Raw genomic sequence first — 25,705 nt, forward strand, 5'->3', positions numbered from 1 at the left:
GGCATGTTATCTTCCCACCGGAGAAAGAAGAGGCCGTGCGTTTCCTGCAGATTTGTCATACGAAGATTTACCTGTAGCTTAATCTGATCTTGTCATTTTGAGTGACGTATGCAGTCATGGTACAGCCCTTACTTGTTCCCTCATTTCTATAATCGCATTTTCAGTTGGGTTTATCAGATTTTGATCATTACGTGTGATCGCTCTTCGGTACACATGCGGTTATAAATGCAGTACACGCTCTGAGTGAAGTCTGCGGCCGTAATCCAGAAGTAGCTCTGCAGGTGACCTTTGCAGCTTTTGTTCGTTGTTTTCTAACTGCCATCGATCGTCTGTTCTTACGCTCAGCACTCTGTTTTGCTGTTTTAGAAGGCCAGAGGAAAAATCAATGGCCTGGGATACCCATGAGAGGCTGGGGTAAATGGTGACTGGCCAGAATTAGCAAGGTTTCAGTGGAGTTGGGTTCGTGGGGGGAGGTCTGCCCGGGAAGAGTCAGGACAGAGGCACTCCAGTGGGAGATATACAGGGAGCATGACAAATCAAAATGACCAGCCTCTGAGTGTCATTACAGCATGTAAAAACATTCCTTCTGGTGATGAAGTCCAGTTCATTAAGTGCAAATGAACCCAAGTGTTTGTGCTTTTTATGCATTTGCATAAACGTTTCTTAGTTTTATCAAAACTAATCTGGAATCAAACACGCAGGATTATATGTGATTGGAGACTTTTCAACAACTTGGACAACTTTTCTTCTCTTTTCACCTCTTATTTGTCATCTAAACTAAAATATACTGACAATTAGTTCCCTGAAATTCAGACTCCTTGTCTCAAGAAGTCGGACCCGGCTGATTTATTGATCAACCGATTTCACCAGCGGACTCAAGTCTCACTTAATTGAGCGAAATCATTTGAGAAATAACCTGCGAACGAAGTGTAAATTCAGTCTGACTTTCATCGGCGATAAATTGGACTTTTACGAGTCTAAGTGAAATAGCTCTGTAATTATAAGAACTATTGACATTAAATTTTCACACACGACAGGATGAGCTGTTATTAAAGAATCTAACGATTCATTTTTTTTAATGATCACTTATAAACTCGGTTTGTCAAACAAGTCCTACGTTAATGCCGACAAACCCCTCACTTTAAAGGGGATCTATTATAAAAAACACGTTTTCTCTTGCTTTAACATATATAAAGTGGTCTCCCCTCAGCCTGCCAACTCAGAGAAGGAGGAAAGCAACCAAATTCTGCAGTGTCTGTACAGCCGCCCGTATGAGCCATCCAGTGTTATGTGGCTTCTACGAGCCGTTCAGATTCTGCTCCCGTCGTTACGTAACGAAAATGCGATTTACATAGGTTGGCAATAGGATGTGTGAAACCACGCCCACAACTAACTCCATCGGCCGGCGCTTCCGCCATTTTTTCGTAGCGGTGTATCACGTCATTCAGGCAGCCAATCAGCACAGAGCCTCATTATCATAGCCCCGCCCACTCAGAATCCCGCATAGAGAATGAGGTTAGAGAAGAGGACGATAAAGACATGGCTCAGAGGCTGAATTTCTAATTTATTTAGCAAAAATAATCAAAAGCTTGTTTTTAAGACATTCAAGGCCTGTTTAAAATAGGTATTAGATGCCATAATAGGTCTCCTTTAACTATAGAAGCCTTTTTGTTTAGGATGAAATGTGTGAATTTGACGTCATGATCTTTGATAAAACTCCGTCTGGATTATGGAACAGTTTCTCAGCTGTTCCCATTGGCTGTGCTTATCACAGATAGGCGGTGCCCCCACCCTTACACCTCCACCCACACCCCCACCCTTACACCCCCACCCACACACCAGCCCCCAGCAGAAGACTGTAGCAACAGCAACACTTGAAGCGGTGATCTGAAAGAGGACTGTCCTTCAAGGTGAGGATGCAGACGTTTTTATCCTTTTTATTACATTCCACTTATGATTTAGATTTATCTTTCAAGAACTTCAGTGGTAACAAATGAAACAATATGCTTTTGAACTTTCTGAAAATATAACAAAATGGTGAATGACAAAGTTCACAGAGATGTGACTATAAAAGACTTCAAATATAAAAATCAACAGTATGCTTTTATTTTATATATGCTCGTCAATTTTTTGTTGTAAAGGTTCACAATCAACCTGATTGTGTTCCTCTCACAGAACCTGTAAGACAACAAGCTAAATTACACGAAAGGAAATTTAAATTAATATTTAAAAATGGCAAAATGTAGATAAATGACATAGAAAAATAAAGTAAAGACAATTACGTCCGTGTTTTCCAGTTGCATTCGTCCCTGAAAACTTTTTTTTTCTTTTAAGTCACTTTTTCAACCATGTTTCTACTTTGTAAATTAGCAAAGTTCATTTCAGGCAACAATTCTTTTTACCATCACGTTTTAAATGTCGTACGAAACCCTCATATTTGTCCTTGTTGTTAATGAAATGAGCACAGATGGCCTTGAGCGCGGCTGACAGGGCCGTCGGGGCCATCATCGGGGCAGCGGTGGCAGATGCAGCAGGTGAGATGGACCGCATTTATTATCTAATAAAAACTAGCCGGGTTCATAGTACAGCAGGTATCACGCTCCACTTCCAGATCTCATATCAGCTGCACATTTAGTAGCTTTTACAGATGCTATTTGCTGTATATACATCACATTTCATACTGAAGAGGTAATATATTAATATACAAACCCCCTTTTGTAGTTAAATATATTTTTAAAGGCTTGGTGTTGTTTTTAACCAGCAAACATATCTATTGCAAACATCTGTACATACTGATAAAGCACACGGGTGCACACAGCAGCTGCACTGATAAACAGAGACCAAGAAGCCAAGACACACATTCACTACCACATGTTTGTCTTAATGCACCATGTCATAACACAACTAAAGGGGGTACTTGATCATCATATCAAAGACTTTTTAGGTTTAAACCTTCAAATGTATTCACATTCCAGGATGGAATTTTTTTTTTTGCTGCCTTTGACTCTGTTTTTGTGCTCGTGCATGAACCCCAGCCCAGCCCATGCACTGGATTTACAACCCAGACAGACTGAAAGAAGTTCTCGCCGATCTGGAGCCCCGTCCGGAGTTTCGGCCTCAGTCAGCGAATCCTTTTTACCGCAGGACAACAGGGGAGCAGACCTGCTATGGAGACCAGGCGTACGTCCTGCTGGAGTCACTGAGTCGGTGTGGAGGTACTGGACTTCACCCAGACGAGCAAGCAGCCATGTGTTCATGCGACGCCGTGCTATAAGAGCTCCTGCTGTGTTGGCAAGGTTGCATTATTATTATGGGGTGATCAGAGGTAGTTTAACTAAACTAATTCAACTAGAGAAATTACTTTTTAATCGTGAGCCACAGGCTCATCTAACGCTTAGAAACCATATCAACTGTTAAAGAATGTTATGTTGTTGTTTTTTTCACAAAGTATCCCCAAAAAAGCTCAGTTTTCAGCATGTTTTTATTTTATCCCTGTTCATAACAGTTGGTTTTAGGGGTGTAGTCAGCCACTCCGGTCCACTCCACAGCTATCTTCAACAGAGCATGCCGTTTAAAGATAGCTATCCTACAGTTTTGAACATAATGTGTAACTGGGTGGAGAAAAAGATGGTAAAGTCGGATTAAACTGCTCTGCTCTGGGTCTGTGATGTCACAGCCTCCCTTTAAATCTGAACTTTCCTAGTCAAAGTAAAGTCAGGTTATGTTATGTTCCTTTTTTTAATGTATTTATCTATTTCAGACACACAGGTTCTCACGCATACACGTTAAATATCCACAGCGCTGATGGAAAAACTAGACATACCAAGCTGTCTGAACCTCCTTTGACAGCAGTGACCTCAGGCAGGCTTTACTTGCAGAAGCAGGACTCTTTGATGATTCAGTCTTAAGGAAACCGCTTCACCTCAGACGCGCTGAGATGTCTGGTATGAACGCTTCCCCAGCATCTCTACGGGGTAAAGGTCTGGGCTCTACCTTGGCCACTCCAGACGATGGACTTTAACTGCTAAACAGTTAAACTTCAGTTGGCAGACATCATCCTGCAGAGCACTTTGATAAAATTGAGAATTAATTTCCTGCTCTAGTGCAAGTGGCTTAGGCCCTGAAGTAGTGAAGCAAGCCCAAATCATGATGCCACCTCCACCGGTCTTTACTATGGGATGATATGTTCAGAGGTGTCAAAAGTATTCACATTCATTACTCAGGTAGAAGTATATATACTAGAGTTTAAAAATACTCCTGTTGAAGTTGAAGTATCAACTCAAGTTTTTTACTCAAGTAAAAGTATAAAAGTACTGGTTTCAAAACTACTTAAAGTATAAAAGTAAAAGTAATGTAAGGGGGAAAAAAGCCATTAAGGACAAAAGCCATTGAAAATATATGCATCTTAGTATAATGCAAATATATTAAAGAAGCATATATGTGTACTATTGAGCATTAACATGTGTTTCAGAGAGCAGAAGATATGATGACTAGTTACCTATAAGTATTGTAATGGTCCAAAAAGTCAAACTTCAGAGTCATGTTATCATTTATCCTAACCTTTATTGGAATGTACATCCAAGTTTAGTTGCAGGAATCTGATGTAAGAACAAAACTGGACAAGAACATCTAAAACAACCACAACCAAATTCACTCTATCCGGATGGAGCAATTTAACTGGATAGTTTTTATTTAAAGGCCCAAATGAAATAGAGTAACGAGGCTGTTTTTAAAATGTAAGGAGTAAAAAGTACAGATAATTATGTGAAAATGTAAGGAGTAAAAGTAAAAAGTCGTCTGAGAAATAATGTGAAGTATAGATAACCAAAATTTCTACTTAAGTAAGGTATTTGTACTTCATTACTTGATACCTCTGGATATGTTGATGCTAGGGAGCCTTGCCCCTTTTTAATTGACTGGAGACCCCATTTCTAGGAGAACTTAACAGTTTCCATTTAGCAGCAGTTTGTCTGAGAGACTGTTGGATGGCATAACACCTTAAGATGACCTTTCACCCTTAAAAAAGCCCCCTTAAAAGGCTGAAGGTTGAAGCTACATGGGTAGCCACTAATGTATATATGTTAACGGTCCTGTCTTGCTCTTCTGGACATGCAGCCGGCTTCCTTTCTAACAATACGGTGTCACATGTTTGGACAGATGTGGATGTGAAGGACTTGACCGAGCGCTTCTACAAGTTCTTTGGAGCGGGGACCGTGTACGATCTGCCCCTCAACGATCCTTACAGGAAGAAAGGAGGTACTGTTCCTGTTCAGCTGTTGCATAAATGTCAGCTTCAGCAAACAAAATGCTCAATATTGTGATTTTCATACATGTTAATGACTAACTTTTCAGCCCATAAATGATGTGCCAGACTCTGTTACCGTCTGATACACACCGTGTGTAATGTTGTGGGACAGTTCCTCTCCGTGATAATGTCCCATTCAGGACTTCCCTGCGCTTGGTTGCCATCCAGCACTTTGAATATTTGCTTTTATTTCTTTTTTTTTTTTTTACTGTCAAGCTGTCACATGAAATGCAGAGCTGCAGTAAATTGCCATAACAGCACAGCACACCTTTGGGTCCAGTAAACTGCACACAGCTTTATGTCTTGAAATAGGATAACAAGAGCTGCCTCCTGGTAGACAGTGAAATCCATCATGAACAAACAAAGAGCTCTGTTTCTGTTCCTTTTATCTATGCATCGACTGCTTATCCCACTATAAAACAACTCCTTGATGCAATATTTAGGTCCCAAAGCCGTCCTCCCCATTGACGGCCCTTGGAGGAACGGGAGCCTGAAGGCGTTTATGAGAAATGTTGATGCTGGCAGAGAAGAAACTGGTAACGATTGAAGGCCGCAGTTGCACGAAGTCGGTGCAGTTTTCATGCTGTAATCACTATGGATGTTTGTTTTTGAGGGTGTGACGTGGACTGTCAGATGGATGGTGTCACGAAGCTCGCTCCAGTCGTGGCCATGTTCGCCGGGAGACCTGAGATGCTGGAGAAAGTGGAAGCAGCCGTACGCGTCACCCAGAACAACGACATGTGTGTGGCCGTGACTCTGGCCGCAGCAAGGTGAGGGGGCAGTGACGGGCGTAGACATCACCCAAGAATGAAGTCTTGAATCTCTGTCTGCCTATTTGACTTCATATATACGTGTGACATCAGACTTCTAGAGCATTTCATCCTGAATGGTCCCGATCCCAAAGCTCTGGATGCAGTTCTGGCTCAGCTGAGTGACCCGCAGAGACAGAACCCTCAGGATCTGGACAGGGCCGTCGTTGGTAAGGCTTTACTGTAAACGCTCATTCATTTCAACATAAACGGAAATACTTAACAGTTTCAATCTGCTATCAATAAATTAGATTTCATGGAGGACTCAAACTGAATAAAACTACTTCTAGCGACAGAGTTATAATCCCAGATTAGCCCTCTCCTCAGGCACTGCAAGCATCCTGAGTCTTTTATGTGTTGGAAACACAAACAATGTGTCTTTCACTGTAAAATTTGAAATAAACGTCCTCGGTTTTGCTGCAAAGTGCTTACGTTCACCTAGAATTGGTTTGGCCTTCTTCAAAACAGAGTTATGGCACATTAAGGTACATGGAAGCACCCTGCAGATCAACTCTGTGTGCAGGACACAAAGCTCTGCTGTGGTGAGCCCTCTGTTATGGGATGGATGGAGCAGAATCATGAGTTATATAGTATATGACAGTTGTTTCGCAACATGTGAGTGTGAGCAGATGTCTTTAATCTGAGGTCTTATTTAAAGGGGACCTATTATGAAAAACAGGTTTTCTCTTGCTTTAACATATATAAAGTGGTCTCCCCTCACCCTGCAAACTCAGAGAAGGAGGAAAGCAACCAAATTCTGCAGTGTCTGTACAGCCGCCCGGATGAGCCGTTCAGTGTGATGTGGATCTACGAGCCGTTCAGATTCTGCTCCTGTCGTTACGTAACGACGGGCGCGATACGTGAAACCACGCCCACAACTAACTCTGGCCAGAACAACAACAACTAAATCCGCCGGCCGGAGCTTCCGCCATTTTTTCATAGCGGTGTATCACGTCATTCAGGCAGCCAATCAGCACAGGCCTCATTATCATAGCCCCGCCCACTCAGAATCCCTCATAGATAATGAGGTTAGAGAATGGGAAGATAAACACATGGCTCAGAGGCTGAATTTCTAATTTATTTAGCAAAAACAATCAAAAGCTTGTTTTTAAGACATTCGAGGCCTGTTTAAAATAGGTATTAGATGCCATTATAGGTCCCCTTTAACTTCATTTTCATTTTTATTTTCACCGTCAAAGAATTACGTCTAAAGAAAAACCGAAGATCATACACTGATGGACTTATTTTGATTTAAAGCATAACCCTCGTATCTCAACGTGCCCACTAACCGTTGTGACATAGCTTCTGCTGAACCTTAAGAAAGATAAAATGTGAAGAGCTGCATTAACTTCATCTAACACTCCTCTCTTCCTCACCTCCATAGCTGTGTTAGCTCTTCGGTGTCTACTTCTGCATCTTATCTGTCTTCATGTTCTCTCCTCTCAGGGACGTGTCCCTTGAAGTGAATCTAATTCATGAAATATTCTGCTCCGTTCCCTCAACCCTTGATACCTGGTCCGCTCCAGGCTGAACACCTGTGGCCCCGACTGAAAGTGTTCTGGTTCACGCTCAGCTTTGCTATCGCACCAACAATTACTAAATGCACATCAGGCCGAGTTAATAAGAATTAAAAAGAAGTCGAATAAATGAATAGCTTTGGCCTTGCAGGAGGAGGGTATGTCCTTGTTTTACATGTGATCCAAGACTAAATATGAAGTTATAAACGGGAGATATTACTTCTCTTCTAACCAGGGGCGCCGCTAGGGATTTTGGGCCCCATGAAAAGAATCTTTACAGGTCCCCCAACGCAGCGCTGAAGTTTCTTTATGCTAATTTACATACAATCATGCATTTTAATGGTATCTTTGACTATTTTTACCATATTTATGAAAGAAGAACAACATGACAGGTATTGAACACTCTGAATACTGTCTGGGACAAACCGCCTGTGCGCTACCTGACCCAGTCAGACTGGACCATTTTACATAAATAGGTGGGGGGGGGCAGAGGGGGGTTCCAAAACAAAAAAAGTTATTGTTACAAGGACATTGAAAATAAAACATCTTATCATTTCATCATCTTCATGGGCTCCTACAATCTGTCTCCTTTACTCCCCTTTTCGGCCCCCCAGCTTCTAACTCTAGAACAGCTGGTTTGGTTCAGTTTTTCTATTATTTGGCCAAAGTCCATAAAATGTGCTTTGCTTTCTCTTGAATTTCCTAAACCCACCCAGAGTCCTGAAATGAAACCCCCTGTTGCACATCAACGTTAGTCAGTAAATAATTAAATACAAAGGCTTCGGTATGTCTTCAGGTTTGCTTTTATGTTGCACTTGTTGAATAAATAATTAAAATATTGTCAGAACTTACCCGTAATCAAAATGTTCACTTGCAAAGCAATTTACTTGATCAAAAAGAGGAGTTGCATTCACCACCCTCCAATGTGTGTGTGTTTTTTTTAATTACTTTTGCAAAACACCTGTGATTTTGAGCATTTCAAACCTTTCCAGCTAAATTCCTGTCTTGCCGCGTGATGATGGTGGAGATGGTGGAGATGGAGACAGGAAACGAGATGAAGCACAGTAATGATGTCCTTGGTTGGGAAACCTTGGACGCTCTTGTGAAATGAGCCGTAACAATTATCCAATCAGGACTCAAAGTTTAATTTCAGGGAGCTGAGATGACGTTAATGAGCAGGCCCGTGGCTGCAGGCCGTTCAGCGGGGTGGGCTCGGTGTCAGAATGCTGCACGCTCTGATGCTTCGTTTGCAGACGCTAATTTGTTCCCCTCTTTCCTCTCATTCTATCTTTCAAAGAGCACAAGGAGGATAAATACCATGGATAGAAAGTTATTATCTTTAAATAAAGTAGTTAATTAGTCTTTCACCATTAAAAATAGCTAAAATAAAGAGAAAGAAGAAGAAATCTGTGTTGCAGCAGCCAGCTTATAGGCTCAGGTGACGGATCAATGAAATAATAACGATCTTATCTTTCTTTTCCCGTGTCTCATCAAAGCACATCTCAGCCAGGTGAAGGAAAACTTATCCAAGGCATCCCATCAGCTCATACCTGCTGTGTTCACTAACACATGAGGTAAGCCAGCGGGACTCAGGTCTGTTGACTTGGCAGTGCCTCTCCACTCTCCCTGACGGCATATCCGTTAGTGGATCCTCCACGCTTTGATCTCTAATGGTCTCCCTCCCTCTTCCTTTTCATTTTGCCTTTCCTGCTGAGTTGACTGTCTCGGCTTTTACAAACTATAAGATGTAAAGAATTTCCTCTCTCAGATCTGCTGAAGTCCTCGTTAATGACGATATAAAAACACGTGGAATTGCTAAATATCTTTGGTTAGGATGATAGCGGTATACACTGGTATTGATGACTTTTCTGCATTTATTTGACATAAAATATGATCTGATCTTCATCTAACTACAAGTAATAAGACAAATGCAATGTTTATAAGCAGGAACAAAACACAAACAATTATAATGATGTGTTTTTATCGACCACATTACACGTTCACAGTGCTTGAGGTATTAAATAAGTGAACAACACAGACTAATTACACCAACAACAACTAATTGGAGTCAGGAGTCAACACACCTGGTTAATGAAATGAGTTTGCACGTGTAGTTTAGAGCTACTTTGATTGACAAAAGACACAAAACTATTTTAAGTTGTTGTGAACCATGTCTCACCAGACATATGAGAGCGGTTGATCTGCATGAAGTTATCAGGCACACAGGGTAGTTTGTAAAAGTTTAGGCATCCATCCGTCCACGGTTGGATAAAATGTTGAATGTAGCATATGGAAGTCGGTGAGCAAGCAGGCGTCTTGGCACTGCAGCAATCTGCAAGGCTGCTGGGAAAACGTCCATCTGGGTTTAATTGAAATGGTCAGGAGATACACTCTGCAGCACTTATGTTACAAAAAAACAAGAGTACATCTTATCAAATAAGTGAATGGTGGAGGAAGCTTCTCGATTTGGGCTTGTTCATAACCGCAAGGGGGAAATGAATTTCCAAGTTTACCAAAATGCCCCACAAGATCATGTCTGGTATAACCTGGCTGACGCAGCAGGACATTGCAAGTAAACCCACCACAGAACGGTCTCAGAAAAAGAAAACCCGTCTTTCTGGGAGGGCCAGTCAGAGCTCAGAGCTTAGGTTTCCAGAGATATTCAATAAAAAAGAAACACTTAAAAATATATAAAGATCAGATCATATTTTATAGCTAAGTAGTGTAGAAAAGTATTTAACTCTATAGAGTTCACATACTTTTTTCTCACCACTGTATCGCTCCAGGCTCCATTTACGTTGTATTTCTTCATCGTGGGTCTGTCTCTGTGTGCAGCTCTGCCCGGTGCCCTCCAGGGAGCGCTCCACGCGGTCCTGACGCTGAGCCAGCTGGATGAAGCCGTCAGGGACACGATGCGCTGCGGGGGATGCACCGCCAGCCGGGCCTCCTTCATAGGAGCTTGTTTTGGGGCCCAGGTATAGTACGGGAATGTGGATATCAGGCTCAGTCGCTCTTCTGAAAGCCGTCCGGAAAAACCTGATTTTCCTGGTTGAGCATAAGTGTTTCTTTATGGACTGCTCTTATACGAGTACTTCACTGGGAAAAGGACCGTCCTTTTTATTTTTTGTTTTGTTGTCGGGCCTGGACGGTTACCCCGGCTTACCTTGGCTTGTGTTAACACGAAATGACCGATGACAAAAATGATCAGGCCAGAGCAGGGGAAGACATTAAGTTTGCCTCGTACATCTGTCACACCGCTTAAGCACTTGGACTGGTGCAGGTGGAACACCACCCACGCCACGGTGGCCCCGGCCAGCAGGCCACAGCGTACAACACCGACGGGAGCACATAGATTGTTTACGGCCGTCAGACTGTCCTCACTTTCTGCAGGGTTCAGAGAGAAGCTTGTGAAAATGTAGAATTGTTGTATATTGTTCATAGTTTTGGATCGCCTTTGATGGGTTTGACAGGGAGCTTGGATATTCTGGGAACTCAGTGCCTTCTTGATGCTTACGACTGTTACCTCGGTGTGTTTCAGGCCGGCCTGCAGGGGATCCCAGAGTCCTGGAGGAAGAGCACGCTCAGAGACCCTCTGCTGTTGGAGCTGGCCGAGAACATTGTCAAAAAAAGTCAAAATGCATAAATTAGTTTAAATTTTGCCCCATATATGTTTGTTTGATCAGTAAAGGGAGTGTATAGAAATACATTTCAGAGCAATCTTTGTAGACTTTCCGAACTTCCAGGTGTAGTTTGACACAGCCGTCAATGACAGTTTCGTTCTCAAGTCTTGTACTGGATGAAACTTGAATCCAATTGCTCTGCCAAAGATTCATCTTGTAGTAAAGTGAAAGTCTGTGCAACATATTTTTTTGAATTAAAAACTTCTGTTTCCAACATTTTAAGCTGTGAACTTCTTTCCTGTGTCGTTGAGTAGCTGGGATGCCTGTTCTCAGAAAACATCTCGGATCATGAACTGAGTTTTCCGGGATGTCACGTCGCAGTAGGTTTCTGTCTCTTTATTCCTCAGAGTACTTTCTGTAATTGTGAAGTGAAAGAGCAGTGACCTGCGGATTTATTACTGGAACAGCCAGAGCCCTCGGCCTACTCCTCCCTCACAGGAGCTGTCCTGCCCCGCAGCTTTTCCAAAACTGCTGATTTCTAAATTCACATGCTTGAAGCATCCGCCCCAACACTTCTGAACGGTTGCCAAACACAAGCGTTGCCAAAGTCTGCCTAGTGTCGACATATCTTGGTCATGAACGTTAAGCGAGTAGGATACTTTGTCTCTTTTGCAGCCAACTTGCCGATAAATGGAAAGTAGTTTAAAGCTAAAACTGTGACATATAGTTCCATATCGTCCTGCAAATTAGTGTTGCTTTTACGGTGGTCATAAAAAGGAAGCTTTGTGGTACGGGGAAAAACCCAGTTTCGTTTGTGTGGCCAAATTGACGTGCAGGGACACAACTCTGGAAGAAGATATCTCTGAGTCAGTGTTTAAAGTTGAAGCTGACGGAGAGGAAGTCATTTGATTTCTCCCTCTGAGTTCCTCCCACACAGCAGGTAGAAGGCTCAGTCTGGCATAATTAAATCCAGACCCAAAGAGTGACCCCCCCCCCCCATCAGCATCATTGAGACACATTCAAAGAAGGCTGCCGAGTGAGAGATTGTTTTGAGGATGAGGTAGTAGGACTACTTATCAAAGAAATGTCTGTGTAAATCTCACAAACAGCGCTGTGTTTAATTAAAAACTTTTGAGTCCAACCGTGACTGCTTTGAATAAAATTATCCAGTTATTGTAAGTGAATAGACTCTAACTATTTCCCTCCTATTCTATATGAAATGAATCAAAATAAATAAATACAGTAAAAACAAAAAAACGTTGCCACCATGTGGATGATGATGATATGGGAGTTGGGTTGGGTTTATATTTGGAGTTTATACTCTGCTTGAAAAAATAAAAACCACCCACAGCTCTAAACTTTAAATTGAGAGATCAGTGGTATGCTCGCTGAGAGGTGAAAAGAAAAGGGTTTTAGTGAGACATGCAAACCAGCTGAACAATGCAGAGCTCAAACAAGCACACTGACTGACTGGCATGGAGCCTTGGTGTTGACTGTGTTCTGTCCAAATGCCTCTTAATACGTGGTGTTTAAGGTGGTAGGTTGTAATACCATATGCATGCAGTAGGCTGTGCATGTGTTTATGTGGGTTTAAATGTCTATCTGCCTGTATCCTCGTGCTGCTAGTTAAAGAATAATAATTGATTTATCTCTACTTGTCCTACACATCTTGATCAATTGCGTTCATAATTATTGACTGTGCGCTCATAATGTGACTCTGATATTTCCGCGTGACGTGAATGCAACGAAATGAAGCATTGGGATAAAGATACACACCCTCAAGCAACTTCCGCCTTCGTTTGATCTACCGTGCAAAATATTTAGCGTTGTTTTATTTACCCTTTGATCATTTCTAGATTCTCACGTACAATACATTATTTATGTATTTATTTAAAGGTTTAGATAACAGGGACAATGCACATTAATAACACATTTAAACAAATGTAAAATGTGCCAAAAAGGCTATTTTGCATCTGCTGTCCCTGGACTGGTGTAAAATAGTCATCCTAAAAGAAAAAATATTAAGATACAATCAATAAAACATTTCCGAATAAAAAAGCTACATCAGAATAAAGATTAAAAGGTAAGAAACTAAGCTAAAATACATACACACACAGGTTAACATAAACTCAACAACAGACAATTGCTACAAACGAAAACAGAAACAACATGAAGCGGCAACAGTAACATCAACATTAATAACACAAGACACAATAACACACTAACAGGCCAAAAACAAACAAGACAAAAGCACTAAACACAGAATAAAAAGCCATGCACAAAAAGCAACATTATAACTAGACAAACTAATAGGCAACATGACAGGTGAAATCAGACAAACACCGACAGGCAGGTCAGCAAGCCAGGAAGATTAAGCACTAAAATTGAATGTTGACAGCCTTGACCACTAATTAACCACTTTTTAAAATAAAATGTAAAAGAAGAATAATTTGATTGTTTTCTAATCTCAGTTGGTATGAAGTTCCACTCACGATTACATTGTGTTATTGTCATATGAAAGCCAGTTTTAATATTAATAATTATATAAATTTTGTCTTAATATATTGTATTTCAGCCGTGGTGGTTAAGTATAATACGCATGCGCAGAAAGCGGGGGGAACTATCTTGTAGCATTCGCCCTTTGTGTGGATCAACAGCTGGGTGGATCTCTTCACAAAAAAGTAGCTTCAATGACATTTTCTGTAGAGATGGCAGCAGTCTGAGCGAGCGGCTGTCCCGTTGTTCCCCCCAGGAGTGCCTTTCCACCGCTGTGCCATGGACTTTAACGTTAAGCGGCTCGCCGCGGACGCCGGTACCTTCTTTACCCGCGCGGTGCAAGTAAGTTTTATAACCGTGTTAACGCGGCTGGGGGCTGACGCGTTAGCTCCGTGCTAATGTGCTAACGTTTCCGTGGTCGCTCAAGCCTGATTTATGGTTCTGCGTTAAATCGACGGTGTAGCCTACGGGGTAGGGTACGCGGCGACGCGCAACGTATGGTGCGCGTCGCCGCGTACCTACGCCGTAGGTTACGCGTCGGTGTGACGCAGAACCATAAATCAGCCTTAATGCTATGGTGCTATGCTCAATGATGTGATCGCTTTATGACTGCGATCACACAATTGAGCCAAGTAAACCCAATAACTGTAACTGTAAAAGAACAATAACTGATGTCTTGTTTATCAGTTTACAGAGGAGAAGTTCGGCCAGGCTGAGAAGACTGAGCTAGATGCTCATCTGGAGAATCTGCTGGGAAGAGCTGAAAACACCAAGCAATGGACGGAGAGGATCATGAAGCAGACTGAGGTCTTGCTACAGCCCAACCCAAGTATGATGATCTTTACAGACCCACACTGGAACCACAGTCCTAGTCCTGCCCCTAAAACTAGTGCCACATGCATTGATCATCTTTCTTTAGGAGTCATGATGACTAGATTATAATAATAAGCTCCAAATATGTCTGCTAGAATCAAAATATTAGTCGTTTTTAACAGTCCCTTCTTTTAATCAACCAGGTATTTGATAATAAATCACGTCTGTGTCATTATATTGATTGGTTGTGGAGTTTAAGAGCGTGTTTACATGGTTTACTGTCACCACCTGATGAGCAATGTAACGGATCCAGAGAGCCCTAACGTCCCTGAGATGGTGTTTGACATACTTGTTTAGGTAGGGTGTCTGTGAAGTGTGTGAGCTCAGCTGTGTGTCCTCCGTTCACACCGTGATGCTTTATTGCTCCAGCCTGACTCGCAGCACACGCACAAACAAACACAGACGGACCATCTGGCGGTCGCGGCCTTGTGCAACAGTCTCAAGACATGTTATACTTTTACTTTTAACATGGAGCACACTGTACATGACCTGCATGTGGGAGTCACTCTTATTTCTTGTGATGTTGTTTATGTGAAACAAATGAAGCTATAACAAGCAGAGAAATCTGTCACTTTTTGAACATTAAGGCAACCCTGTTTGGAGCTGACTCGGACTGACAGTACTGAGGTCGCTCGCCAGGTTTGGCTCCCTCACAGTGATCTTATGACTTTGTAATTGAGTTTTCTTGTTGTAATCTTCAGATACCAGACTAGAAGAATTTGTGTACGAGAAACTGGAGAAAAAGGCCCCCACACGGATGAACAACCACGAGTTGCTGGGCCAGTCCATGATTGAGTCAGGAAATGAGTTTGGTCCTGGAACTGCTTATGGTGAGTGCCACATGCGGATGACACCTCTGCCAAACCTTGACTGTGGGTTCATGACAGTTGTTCTTTTTGCTGATTTGTATCTGGAAATCGACAAGATGGCCGGTGAGATTCTGCTTCTGCAGATCAGAGTAGGTGTTTGGCAAACAATAATCATCCGCTGCAAGGATCTCCAGTTTAAACAGCCAAGCAGAAGGTTGAAAGCTCCTTAACTTGCGTTAAAGTCTTGTTTTAGGGTAAGCATGTATAAAGTGGTAGGTTTGCATTCCAGCGGTCTGAGTCAAAGACTTGTAAAACTGGGTAAAAGCTTTTGAATCAGCTCATTATTTTAACCATCACTTACACCCAGTTCCATTGTCTGTCTTGGCCATCTTATTCATCAGGTCTGAGAGGAGTTTTTCCTGACTATTATTTTGTTTTTACAAAGCCCAATTTCACAGCAAGAATCCACCCTGCTGTTCTTTACATAAACAAACCTCGCGTTTTCTATTTTTATTTTGGAAAACAAGAAACAATGCGTAGTGGCATCTTGGGTTTGGAGCTAAGACAGCCTCAGAAAAAAACTGTTTTGATTGAAGCTGAAAGCAGAAATGATGAAATCCTTTCTTATCTCAGGCTATCCTTAAAGCTCAACACCCAGCCTAATATAGTTTATTATATTGAATTTGTTGCCTAGCAACTACCACTGATTTCTCCTCTTTTTGAGATAAGTTAGTTCACAACAGTCTGTTTTTCTCCATTGATGCATATCTGAGACTCACAAAAAGAGCAGTGAGTCAGTCGTTTTTGTAATTACAGTCTAAGGGTCCGGACTTGTCTGCAGTTTCCAAGGACTGTTTTCATATCAAACCACAGCCCCCTGTCATGGTTAGTTATGATAAAATCTGTCTGCTGACAGGTCCTTATTTGTGTCAAAACAATGATAAGTATCCATGTGGAAACATTTAATTTTTCTGCCAGATTTTGTGAATTTAGGATTTTTAGCAGTTGTTTATGTGTAATAACTTTTTGTACCCAGCCCCCACCCCCCCAAATAAAACATTTATTCTGATTATTATAGTTACCTAACATCTAGTATCTGATCTGCAAGTAAAAAAAAAAAAAACAAGTTCCTGTAATTTGGTTTCCAGTCTTTGTGTCTTACAGACTGAAGTATTCAGGTTTTTCCACATTGTGCAGTCTTGTGTCCAGTGTTCTGCTGGACATGAGCTTGAGTTCCTGTGCTGGCTATTACAGGAAATGCTCTGATAAAATGCGGCGAGACGCAGAAGCAGATTGGTGGGGCAGAGCGGGAGTTCATCCAGAGCTCTGCCATCAACTTCCTCACACCTTTCCGAAACTTCTTAGAGGGTGACTTCAAAACCATCCTGGTGAGTTGGACTGTGGGCTACAAGTGCTGAAGCCGTTTGACCTTTACTGGACTGCTCATGTACAACTAATTCACAGCATTAGCGAGACATATCAGGAAGCCCAGGACACTGTGCTTCATTGAGTTAAAATGGCCGTGAAGCATTTAATTCTTGTCACATGTGTAGAAATTCTTTCACAAATTTGTCAGATGTGAAATGAAGGCAGGGTGATTTCAGAGGGTGTAATGAAGAAGATTCTTTCTCTCTGAAATATTCTGATGGTTAGAAAATCTTTGCAACTAATTATTGAAAGGGCTGTTTATCCTCCTGTTTTTAGATCATGTTGGAAAACTCTTCTTGGTCCAGTTAAGGCTGTTCAGTCGACATGGGTACCTGACCAATGCATACTGTTATATAACCAGAGGTGTCAAGTAACAAAGTACAAATACTTCGTTACCTTACTTAAGTAGAAATTTTGGTTACCTATACTTCACTGGAGTATTTATTTTTCAGACGACTTTTTACTTTTACTCCTTACATTTTCACGCAATTATCTGTACTTTTTACTCCTTACATTTTAAAAACAGCCTCGTTACTCTATTTCATTTCGGCCTTTAAAAAAAAACTATCCAGTTAAATTGCTCCATCCGGATAGAGTGAATTTGGTTGTGGTTGTTTCAGATGTTCTTGTCCAGTTTTGTTCTTACATCCGTTCCCTCAGATTCCTGCAACTAAACTTGGATGTACATTCCAATAAAGGTTAGGATAAATGATAACATGCCTCTGAAGTTTGACTTTTTGCACCATTACAATACTTATAGGCAACTAGTCATCATATCTCCTGCTCTCTGAAACACATGTTAATGCTCAATAGTACACATATATGGTTCTTTAATGTATTTGCATTATACTAAGATGCATTCATTTTCAATGGCTTTTGTCCTTAATGGCTTTTTTCCCCCTTACATTACTTTTACTTTTATACTTTAAGTAGTTTTGAAACCAGTACTTTTATACTTTTACTTGGGTAAAAAACTTGATACTTCAACTTCTACAGGAGTATTTTTAAACTCTAGTATCTATACTTCTACCTGAGTAATGAATGTGAATACTTTTGAAAGCCTCTGTATATAACTCTACCTGTCCTCTGAATGTCTGATTTAACTGGCACCTCAATACCTTTTTAATAACCAGTTTAACCTCAATATACTGTATAATAAAAGGCCTGATGAAAGCAAGAATGAGCCACACACACTGACACATGAGATTATATTGAGTTTAGAGACAAGTAATCTATATGTGAGGATGTGAACATGTTGTGATTTGTGTTCAGAAAGAGCGGAAGCTGCTGCAGGTCAAACGCCTGGATCTGGACGCAGCCAAAACCAGGGTGAAGAAAGCCCGGATGCCTGATGCCAGAGCAGCAGTGAGTTCATGCAGAGAAACACCTACGCGTTATTATCAGTGCTAAAACTGGACTTTGGCTTTTTGTCCTGTGTTTTTTTTTATTTTTTATTATCGGTTATTCAAATTCTTATCAATAACCGTCTTTAGTTAACTCTCTTAAGAAATGTCTGTTCAAGGGGCAAAAACAGCTCTCAGGGTCTATCCTGTTGTGTTGTCGTGTGCAGTCACGACTGACACTTAAGTTACACAATATGAAGTCTTTTTTTATTTTTTCTCTTGTGACCTGCATTGAATCACATGTGCAATCATGGGAAGTTTATAGTTCCTTTTTTCTGAACAATTGGTTTCTCGCCATGTTGTTCAACTCTTCTTAAAATTTTCCTCTTTTGAGCTGGTGTTCTTTTTTCACCGATTGTTCAGATTTGAACTGTCATGTTAAAAGAAACATCATCAGTAGTTTTAGTGATTAAACAACAATCGTTTGTCATTTCTGAGTTCCAGTAAATGTTTTTTTTTATTCAGCTCAGTTTTTCTTGTGAATAATTTGTCATGATGATGACTTGCATTTAAATTGTAATAAAAGGACCCTGTAAGTAGTAAGATGCTTTTTTTTTTTCAGCTGAAACTGTATTCTAGTTTTCTCTTGTGACCTAAGACTCTGTTAAAAGCTCATTAAAGGCAAAAATCTTTCAGCAAAGCCACTGTGGAGATGGTTAAAATGGATTAGTCGTGTCTCTTAAGTATGGGCTGGCGTTACCTGGCAGTTTGACATGCTCCCTGTGAGATGCTTGCATCTGCACGTATCCGTGGCTTTGAACTTGTCAGGTTTGTGTGCAAGCTCAGCATCGCCCTAAGTGACACCGAGTTGCAGCTCACAAATACCAGCAGGTCGTTTCTCGCTCAAGACACGGGCAGATTTGTTTGTAGGTGTGGTGGTAACGGGTCTTTGCTTTAATCTCTGCAAACAATGTTTAGGAAACATTACCATAAAGAGGAAAATGTTTAGTGTGAGCAGTTCTGTTGCACAAGGAGTGTGTTGTTTTTCTCTTAAGATGCTGTTTCGCATTTCAATAGTTTTGTTTCATGCAGGCTGAATATTGACGGTTGTTTTATGTGCCGCATGTGTCAAACAGTCCCTCTACCTGCTACAGTGTGGTTTTGTCAAAGCATGTCGCCGTCTCGCTTCCACACAAACACAGAACAAGGTTGTTGTGTTGTGGCTGTGCAGCAGCTGTAGCTCTAACTTCATGTGTCACTGTTTTTTAAAACGCAAAGCCGCAGATGTGAACAGAGGAAGTGACGGAGGTGAGTGGAATGTCGGAGCCATGTTTGATTTGAACACAAACACACACCAAACCCCTCTGCTAATAGTGTCAGCAGCTGCCGTCCATCCCCTCCTCAGTCATCCCCGTGACACATACCGCCGTACCTCACGGAAAACGCTGGATCCTTGAGGTCAACGCTGACAGGAGCCAAATGGTGCAAGTGCTGTGTGCAGGCTGTAGAGGGTGCAACCAGCGAGGCCATTGTCCAAATGTTTATTGGACGTTTTCACAAGGCCCAACAAACTATTATTCCAGCAGGTCTCCTACTGAATCCTCTGGCTCTGAACGTGGAAAAGGAAATCCCCCCCATGACAGATATGTCATGTTCAATTGTCCAGTCTCCTTTTCCTATTTTTTTTTTTTTTTTTTTTCCTTTTAAACATCCAATCCATCAAACTCAAACTTCACATCTTTTTAAATCCAACATTCCTGATTTTGAGCGACGAACATTAGATTATGTTGATGTACAAGCCTTACTCTTGAAACTGAATTATTTCTATTTTTGTTTTAATACAAAGCAGCATTTGGATCAGCTGATTGTATGCTGGGAATTTCAGTTGAAATTGAGCATTTTTAATCTAAATATTTTAAAGAATGAGAAATATCATATTTATATCAGAAATATTATATAACTAAAACAGATTTTGCACAAAATGCTATTCAAGTACTGGCATGTTATTACCACCCAAACCCGGTCCTTCGTGTTTCTTTAAGCCCTATTTAAACAAGATAAACCCTTTTGTTTTGCTCCTTAGGAAGCTGAATCGTTAGCCGTATATTGTGGTTAATTGTTTGAAATGTTTCTTCAGGCAGAGCAGGAGCTGCGGATGACCCAGAGCGAGTTTGACCGGCAGGCAGAGATCACCCGCCTGCTGCTGGAGGGCGTCGGCAGCACACACGTATGTGCAAAGTTCAACAGATCACCTTGTAGTATGTCAAGTCGCTGCTGTCGTTGAACTGTTATATTTAGATTTATTCATATTTGGCTGCAATGCCCCTGACCTGCTCCCTTTTTATTTTCTTTTTAATGTTCAGGCACATCACCTGCGCTGTCTGAACGACTTTGTGGAGGCCCAGAATACTTACTACGCACAGTGTTACCAGTATATGGTGGATCTCCAGAAGCAACTTGGCAGGTAATAACTCACAGCTGGCTTTTCATTTTAATTTCAACATTTTTTTGGTCAAGAAACGTCTTCCTTGAGTATGAAAATACACCAGCTGTTTGTCGAGTTTATAACACAATCCACTGTGTGCTCACTTTAGCACTTTCCAAACAAAGCCTGCATTGTGTCACATTTCACAAGTTTTAACAAACTTTCCCTGCCGGGAAATGCTTCCTATGAAGATGATGGTTAAGAAATGTCACGTGAGGGTAGAAATAGCTTTATAACTCTCTTGAATAATGGGGACAGACTCAAATGAAGTCATAGAGACGTCAGTTTCCCTTGACAACGATGCCTAAGATAATACAATTTCCCTGCATCTTGGGTGACTAAACCCCCCGTCTTGACTTTGGAGTGGACGGCAGTTTCCTGTGCTTATCATCTCCTCTCCTCCCACCAGTTTCCCCTCGTCATTCTCCAACAACAACCAGTCTTCGGTGTCGGGCGGGGCCAGCATCTCTGTCCCCACCATCCCGGTGTCGGCCTCCCTGCCCAGCGTGTCGGGGGGCCGCAACAGCCTGACTGCATCGGGGGGGTTCAGCGAACTGCGGAGCTGCAACGGCAGCCGCAAAGCTCGGGTCCTCTACGACTACGACGCTGCCAGCAGCAGCGAGCTGTCGCTGCTGGCTGACGAGGTGAGCATACACTTCTACCACTACCTCTGGTTTCCAGTTTTTTAAAGACCTTTTTCTTTTGACAAAGGAATCTCCTGAGCTACGAGGGGTAATCTACCAATGTAACTTTTCCTCTGTGGAAATGTTAAATTTGTGTCTGCCTGCTCAGTGAAACGTAAACCTCTGACTTTCCCAGGAAGCTCAAAACTATTATCAACTTGTTCTTGATCAACAATTAAACCAACATTACCTCATCCATGAAGCTTTTATCAGTCAGAGAATCTCAATTTACCTGTGGATTTACTTTTGATAACTCATCAACTTTCAGCACAACTAGAAGATGCAGCATATCAAATAAAATTGGTTTAATTCACCGTACAAATTGTTACAGATTACTTTTGTAATACTGTATTTGACCCAGTCTTTGTACGTTTTGACCGTATAGAAACGTAATTCTTGCCATTGTAAGATTGAAATGTGTACCTACTGGACTCTACTGCCCTTACTTTTTAAACGACTTGTGCTTTTTATTATTTTACCTCTTTTCTTATAATTTTATTTGTTATTTACTGTTTAATTGTGTCTTGCTGCTTTTAATGTTGATGTAAAGCACTTTGATAATAATGGGTAATCTAGAAATTTAGCTTTTCCCCTGTGGAAATGTTACATTTGTGTCCGCCTGCTCAGAGAAAACGTAAACCTCTGACTTTCCCAGGAAGCTCAAAACAATTATAAACTTGTTCTCGATCAACAATCAAACCAACATTACCTCCATAAAGATTTTATCAATCAGAGAATATCAACTTACCTGTGGAGTCACTTTTGATAACTCATTAACTTTCAGCACAACTAGAAGATGCAGCATATAAAGCTGCTGAATGCTACAGTGGCTAAAAGAGTTTATCCTGTGAAACCAAACTGAATCTGGATCCTTTCATTCACGTCAGGCTGTTACTGCCCCTCCTCCCTGTCTTTCCAGGTCATCACAGTCAGCAATGTACCTGGCATGGATTCAGATTGGCTAATGGGGGAGCGGGGCAGCCAGAAGGGTAAAGTGCCAATCACCTACCTGGAGCTGCTCAACTGAGCCGCGAGAGCGCCGCCACCCCCACTCCTGCTCCAGCCCGAGTGCCCCGCTGTCATCTCGTATTTATGCCGTACTGCAGGGACAAGCCTCGCTTTCTGTTCACTTCACTTCTAGAGTAAGTTTGTAAGGAGCCCCTCCTGCAGTAGGGCTGGAATAAATAAATTCACATGATGGGAATGTAAATGGACCCGTTTCTCCATTTGTTTGCAGTACCTTTCTAAAATATACTTTTGTGTTTGATGCCGTACAAACTGAAATATGTGCCAGAACGTCTTTTTAAAGGATTGGATTTTGTTTACAAAATATCTCAGATGGTGACCTAGATTATTTTTCTCCCCCATCTTCCAGTGAAATTAAGTTGTTTTCTTTTGTTTTTTTTTTATTAAAAGCGGAGATATGGAAAGCACATTTTGTTAAAATGAAAGAAAAAGCACTTCAGATGGAAGTGGAGAGTGATGCTGATTATTTTTAGTCTTATTTTATAAGCGATAATCTCATGGAGCAGTAGCTGTTATGGTTATCCTAAATATGAATTGTATTTTAACGGTATAATTTGTGTTGTGTGTCAGCTTTATTCATATAAAGCCTTACTGGACTGAAACGCTTGCGTCTGATACCATGATGCCCATCACACTTCTCACTTCCATCAGCAACAGTATTTCTACTTAACTTGTATCTAAAGTCCTGCTTTTTACCCACATTGGCTTAATACTTAATCCGAAAACAGCTACTATCTGTGATTTACATTGAAGATGTATTATTCAGACATGCACCCAGTATTTATTTCTGTTTTGAATTGCTTGCTTTTTACTGAAAAGAAAAATCCCTGGAAGTAAAGACCTTCACCTTTTATGACATCACTAACTGGTCTGACTCCCCTGAATGTGCATTTCAAATTGCACCCATTCTGGGAGATATAAGTATATATCATACATCAGCTTTTTGTTTTGTGTGTAAACCGATACAACTGTAAAATAAATGCACAATAAGAAGCATTAAAATAAGCATTGTGTGTGATTTCATGCACATTAAGATGTGTGAGGTTGGGCACTGACTTGTTGAAGCCACTAGGGGGCAGTACAGGCAACGCGATCGGATAAGTGATAAACGTGTCAGCCATGTTGAATCTGAATGTTTTTACTTGAACAATTTTATATCAGAGAAATAGAAATACAAAAACACTATAATCATTTCAAACACATACAACTGAAAAGAGAAAATTTACATTTTTGTATTAAGTTCTCTGTGTTATCCCTTAAATTAATTTTGATAGCACTAACGTGTGACTCCAACTGTCCTGGCCTCTCACAGCTAGTTTGGATCCTTGTTCTCTTAGTGTTGAATACTGAGCAGATTCTAACCTTATCAAATTGACTCCTACTGTAATTGTGTTACACCTTTAAAAATGTGTCTGTCTGTCCGGTAAGTGTCATCTGGATCTCCATGATCTTTACCAGTGACTCCCACAACTATTTAAGAAACATACTGCTGCAGCTCTGGAGGCTTTGAAACAAAAACATTATTGGATATTAACTATTATCAGTGACATTCTTTGAGTTTGGAGAAGAGCGACTCGATGTGTCACAACGGCCCCACTCAGGCCGCAGGAGAGAGATTTTCAAAAATGTGGTTTCAGTTATCTACACAATTTATATTAAGCTCACCCTGACTCAACAGTTAGTCCTGTGAGAGAGGGCCTCATCCTTTGCTTGTCATAAAAGCAGGAAGGGATAAGAGGAAGTGAGTTTTGCAAACTGCCTATTGACTAAGAAGGAGCCTGAACATCTCATCGCGCTGGACGAAGTTTTCATTTTCCAGCGAAGACCGTTACTGACAGTTCAGAGGCATCAGCAGGTTGCCGTTGACCCACAAAAGAATTTAATACCAGTTGGGATTTAATCATGAAAATGTGAGGGGGGGCAAAAAAATGTAAATGCCTAAAATAGGAACTGAAAATCTCTTTTCTTTTAAAATGGAGTCAAATTAAAATCAAGTGAAAGGTCAACCACAGAGATGCCTGAGAGTTACATTAGAATAGAGCATTTAAAACCACATCGGTTTTACAAAGATACGTTAAAATGAAAAAGAAACAAAGTGAGGTGGTGATTGATGGAGACATTAAGAACTGTCAGTAAATCTGAAATACTGAATATCCATCAGAACATCCCAAAACACATTAAAAAAGTTAGAGAATAAAAATGTATCCTGTAGCGTGTAGTTTTATAAAGTAAATAAATATAGCCTTCATCTCTTACTAATCACAACTGTTAACTCATCAACTTTTCTTTTCTTTATTTATTCATTTAGTGTTTTTTCCCGATAACTCGGCTCAGTTAAGTTAAAAAAGCAGCTTTAAGCAGTTCACGATCAGATTAGTTCGTTTGAGAAACAGCACTTCCTCTTTCATCCGTCCTTATTTTCTGTCAGATGTTGACAACTGCTGAAACAGTTGTTGACATCTGCACCTTCAGCGGCGTTTCTTCTGCGCTCTTGAGCAAAGCTTTCAAGTCGCCGCAGCAGAGGATGCTGATATGGGAAAAAAAAAAAAAACTTGTTTCGACTTCACATCAGACGGTTACATGTTTTTTCATTTTCTGGGTGATATAGAATCTGCCTGAGGGCAAAATGTTAAGGTGAAAACTTTTTTTTTTCTTCTTCCTTTTCAGGAAGTTATGGTGAAAGCAGATAAAGCAAAAGCATAAACTGCTGCTTATCTGATATGTTTGCCGAAGAGGCCACTAGTAAGCAGCTTAGCAGTGTGTCAAGGAGGGTTACAATTTCTTTTAAAACAATTTTGATCAGCCACCACGTTGGAACAACGATTAGTTCCTGGTACCGTCACTCGAGAAGAAAGAACGTGAGAGGCTGAAGCTGGAAAAGATGTGGAAGGTGAAGGCAACGGCGGTGCCAGAGGAAGCTGAGGCGGTCCGAGCTTTGACCTTCTGGCCGGGAGAGTGTCTCCAGTAGATCTCAGCCACAACGCCGGAGATATTTTTGCCATCAGCAGGCCAGAAGTGTGCAGTCCTAGAAACAGCAGAAATACAGCGTAGAACCCTCAAGCTCTCAGACCTCTGCAGGATGGCCGAGCTTGAAGACCAGGTTTCATTGGGCGAAGGGCCTCAGAGGAGTTGAATCACTGACGGATTAAATATTTGATTATGAGGTCATTTTATTTGATAAAACATAAAGAATAAGAAGAAAAAAATATGTCATCGGCTCATTCCAGCTTGCAATTCACAGATAAATTAGTTCACTAGAACATGTTATGTAGCCTCTAAGCACTTAAAGAGAAGGCAGCTGCAGTGGGCTG

The 25,705-nt window shown here is 41.2% G+C and overlaps 2 protein-coding genes across 2 annotated transcripts; both read left to right on the plus strand.

The window, feature by feature from the left end:
* Positions 1–1,824: 1,824 nt before the first annotated feature.
* On the plus strand, positions 1,825–11,526 carry LOC133423557 (crystallin J1B-like). The gene is made up of 10 exons (XM_061713773.1): positions 1,825–1,910; positions 2,468–2,534; positions 3,036–3,215; positions 5,158–5,256; positions 5,749–5,841; positions 5,919–6,075; positions 6,169–6,284; positions 9,128–9,205; positions 10,467–10,606; positions 11,170–11,526. Exons 2-10 carry the CDS (start codon positions 2,468–2,470, stop codon positions 11,272–11,274), a joined length of 1,035 nt encoding a protein of 344 aa, XP_061569757.1. The 5' UTR covers positions 1,825–1,910; the 3' UTR covers positions 11,275–11,526.
* Positions 11,527–13,890: 2,364 nt separating this feature from the next.
* On the plus strand, positions 13,891–22,996 carry sh3glb1a (SH3-domain GRB2-like endophilin B1a). Its single transcript, XM_061713348.1, has 9 exons — positions 13,891–14,089; positions 14,435–14,576; positions 15,322–15,450; positions 16,684–16,817; positions 18,130–18,222; positions 20,338–20,427; positions 20,564–20,664; positions 21,095–21,329; positions 22,288–22,996. The coding sequence occupies exons 1-9, from the start codon at positions 14,027–14,029 to the stop codon at positions 22,393–22,395; spliced, it is 1,095 nt and encodes a 364-aa protein (XP_061569332.1). The 5' UTR covers positions 13,891–14,026; the 3' UTR covers positions 22,396–22,996.
* The last annotated feature ends 2,709 nt before the right edge of the window (positions 22,997–25,705 follow it).

Source organism: Cololabis saira, chromosome 22 (genome assembly GCF_033807715.1).
Source record: "Cololabis saira isolate AMF1-May2022 chromosome 22, fColSai1.1, whole genome shotgun sequence".
NCBI lineage: Eukaryota > Metazoa > Chordata > Actinopteri > Beloniformes > Belonidae > Cololabis > Cololabis saira.

What these genes read in the sequence shown, in the direction of transcription:
- sh3glb1a (XM_061713348.1), top strand. Translation starts at nt 14,027, where the DNA reads ATGGACTTTAACGTTAAGCGGCTCGCCGCGGACGCCGGTACCTTCTTT. An exon ending in CTCCAGAAGCAACTTGGCAG is followed by an intron (nt 20,665 to 21,094) that starts GTAATAACTCAC and finishes TCCTCCCACCAG; the next exon opens with TTTCCCCTCGTCATTCTCCA. An exon ending in TGTCGCTGCTGGCTGACGAG is followed by an intron (nt 21,330 to 22,287) that starts GTGAGCATACAC and finishes CTGTCTTTCCAG; the next exon opens with GTCATCACAGTCAGCAATGT.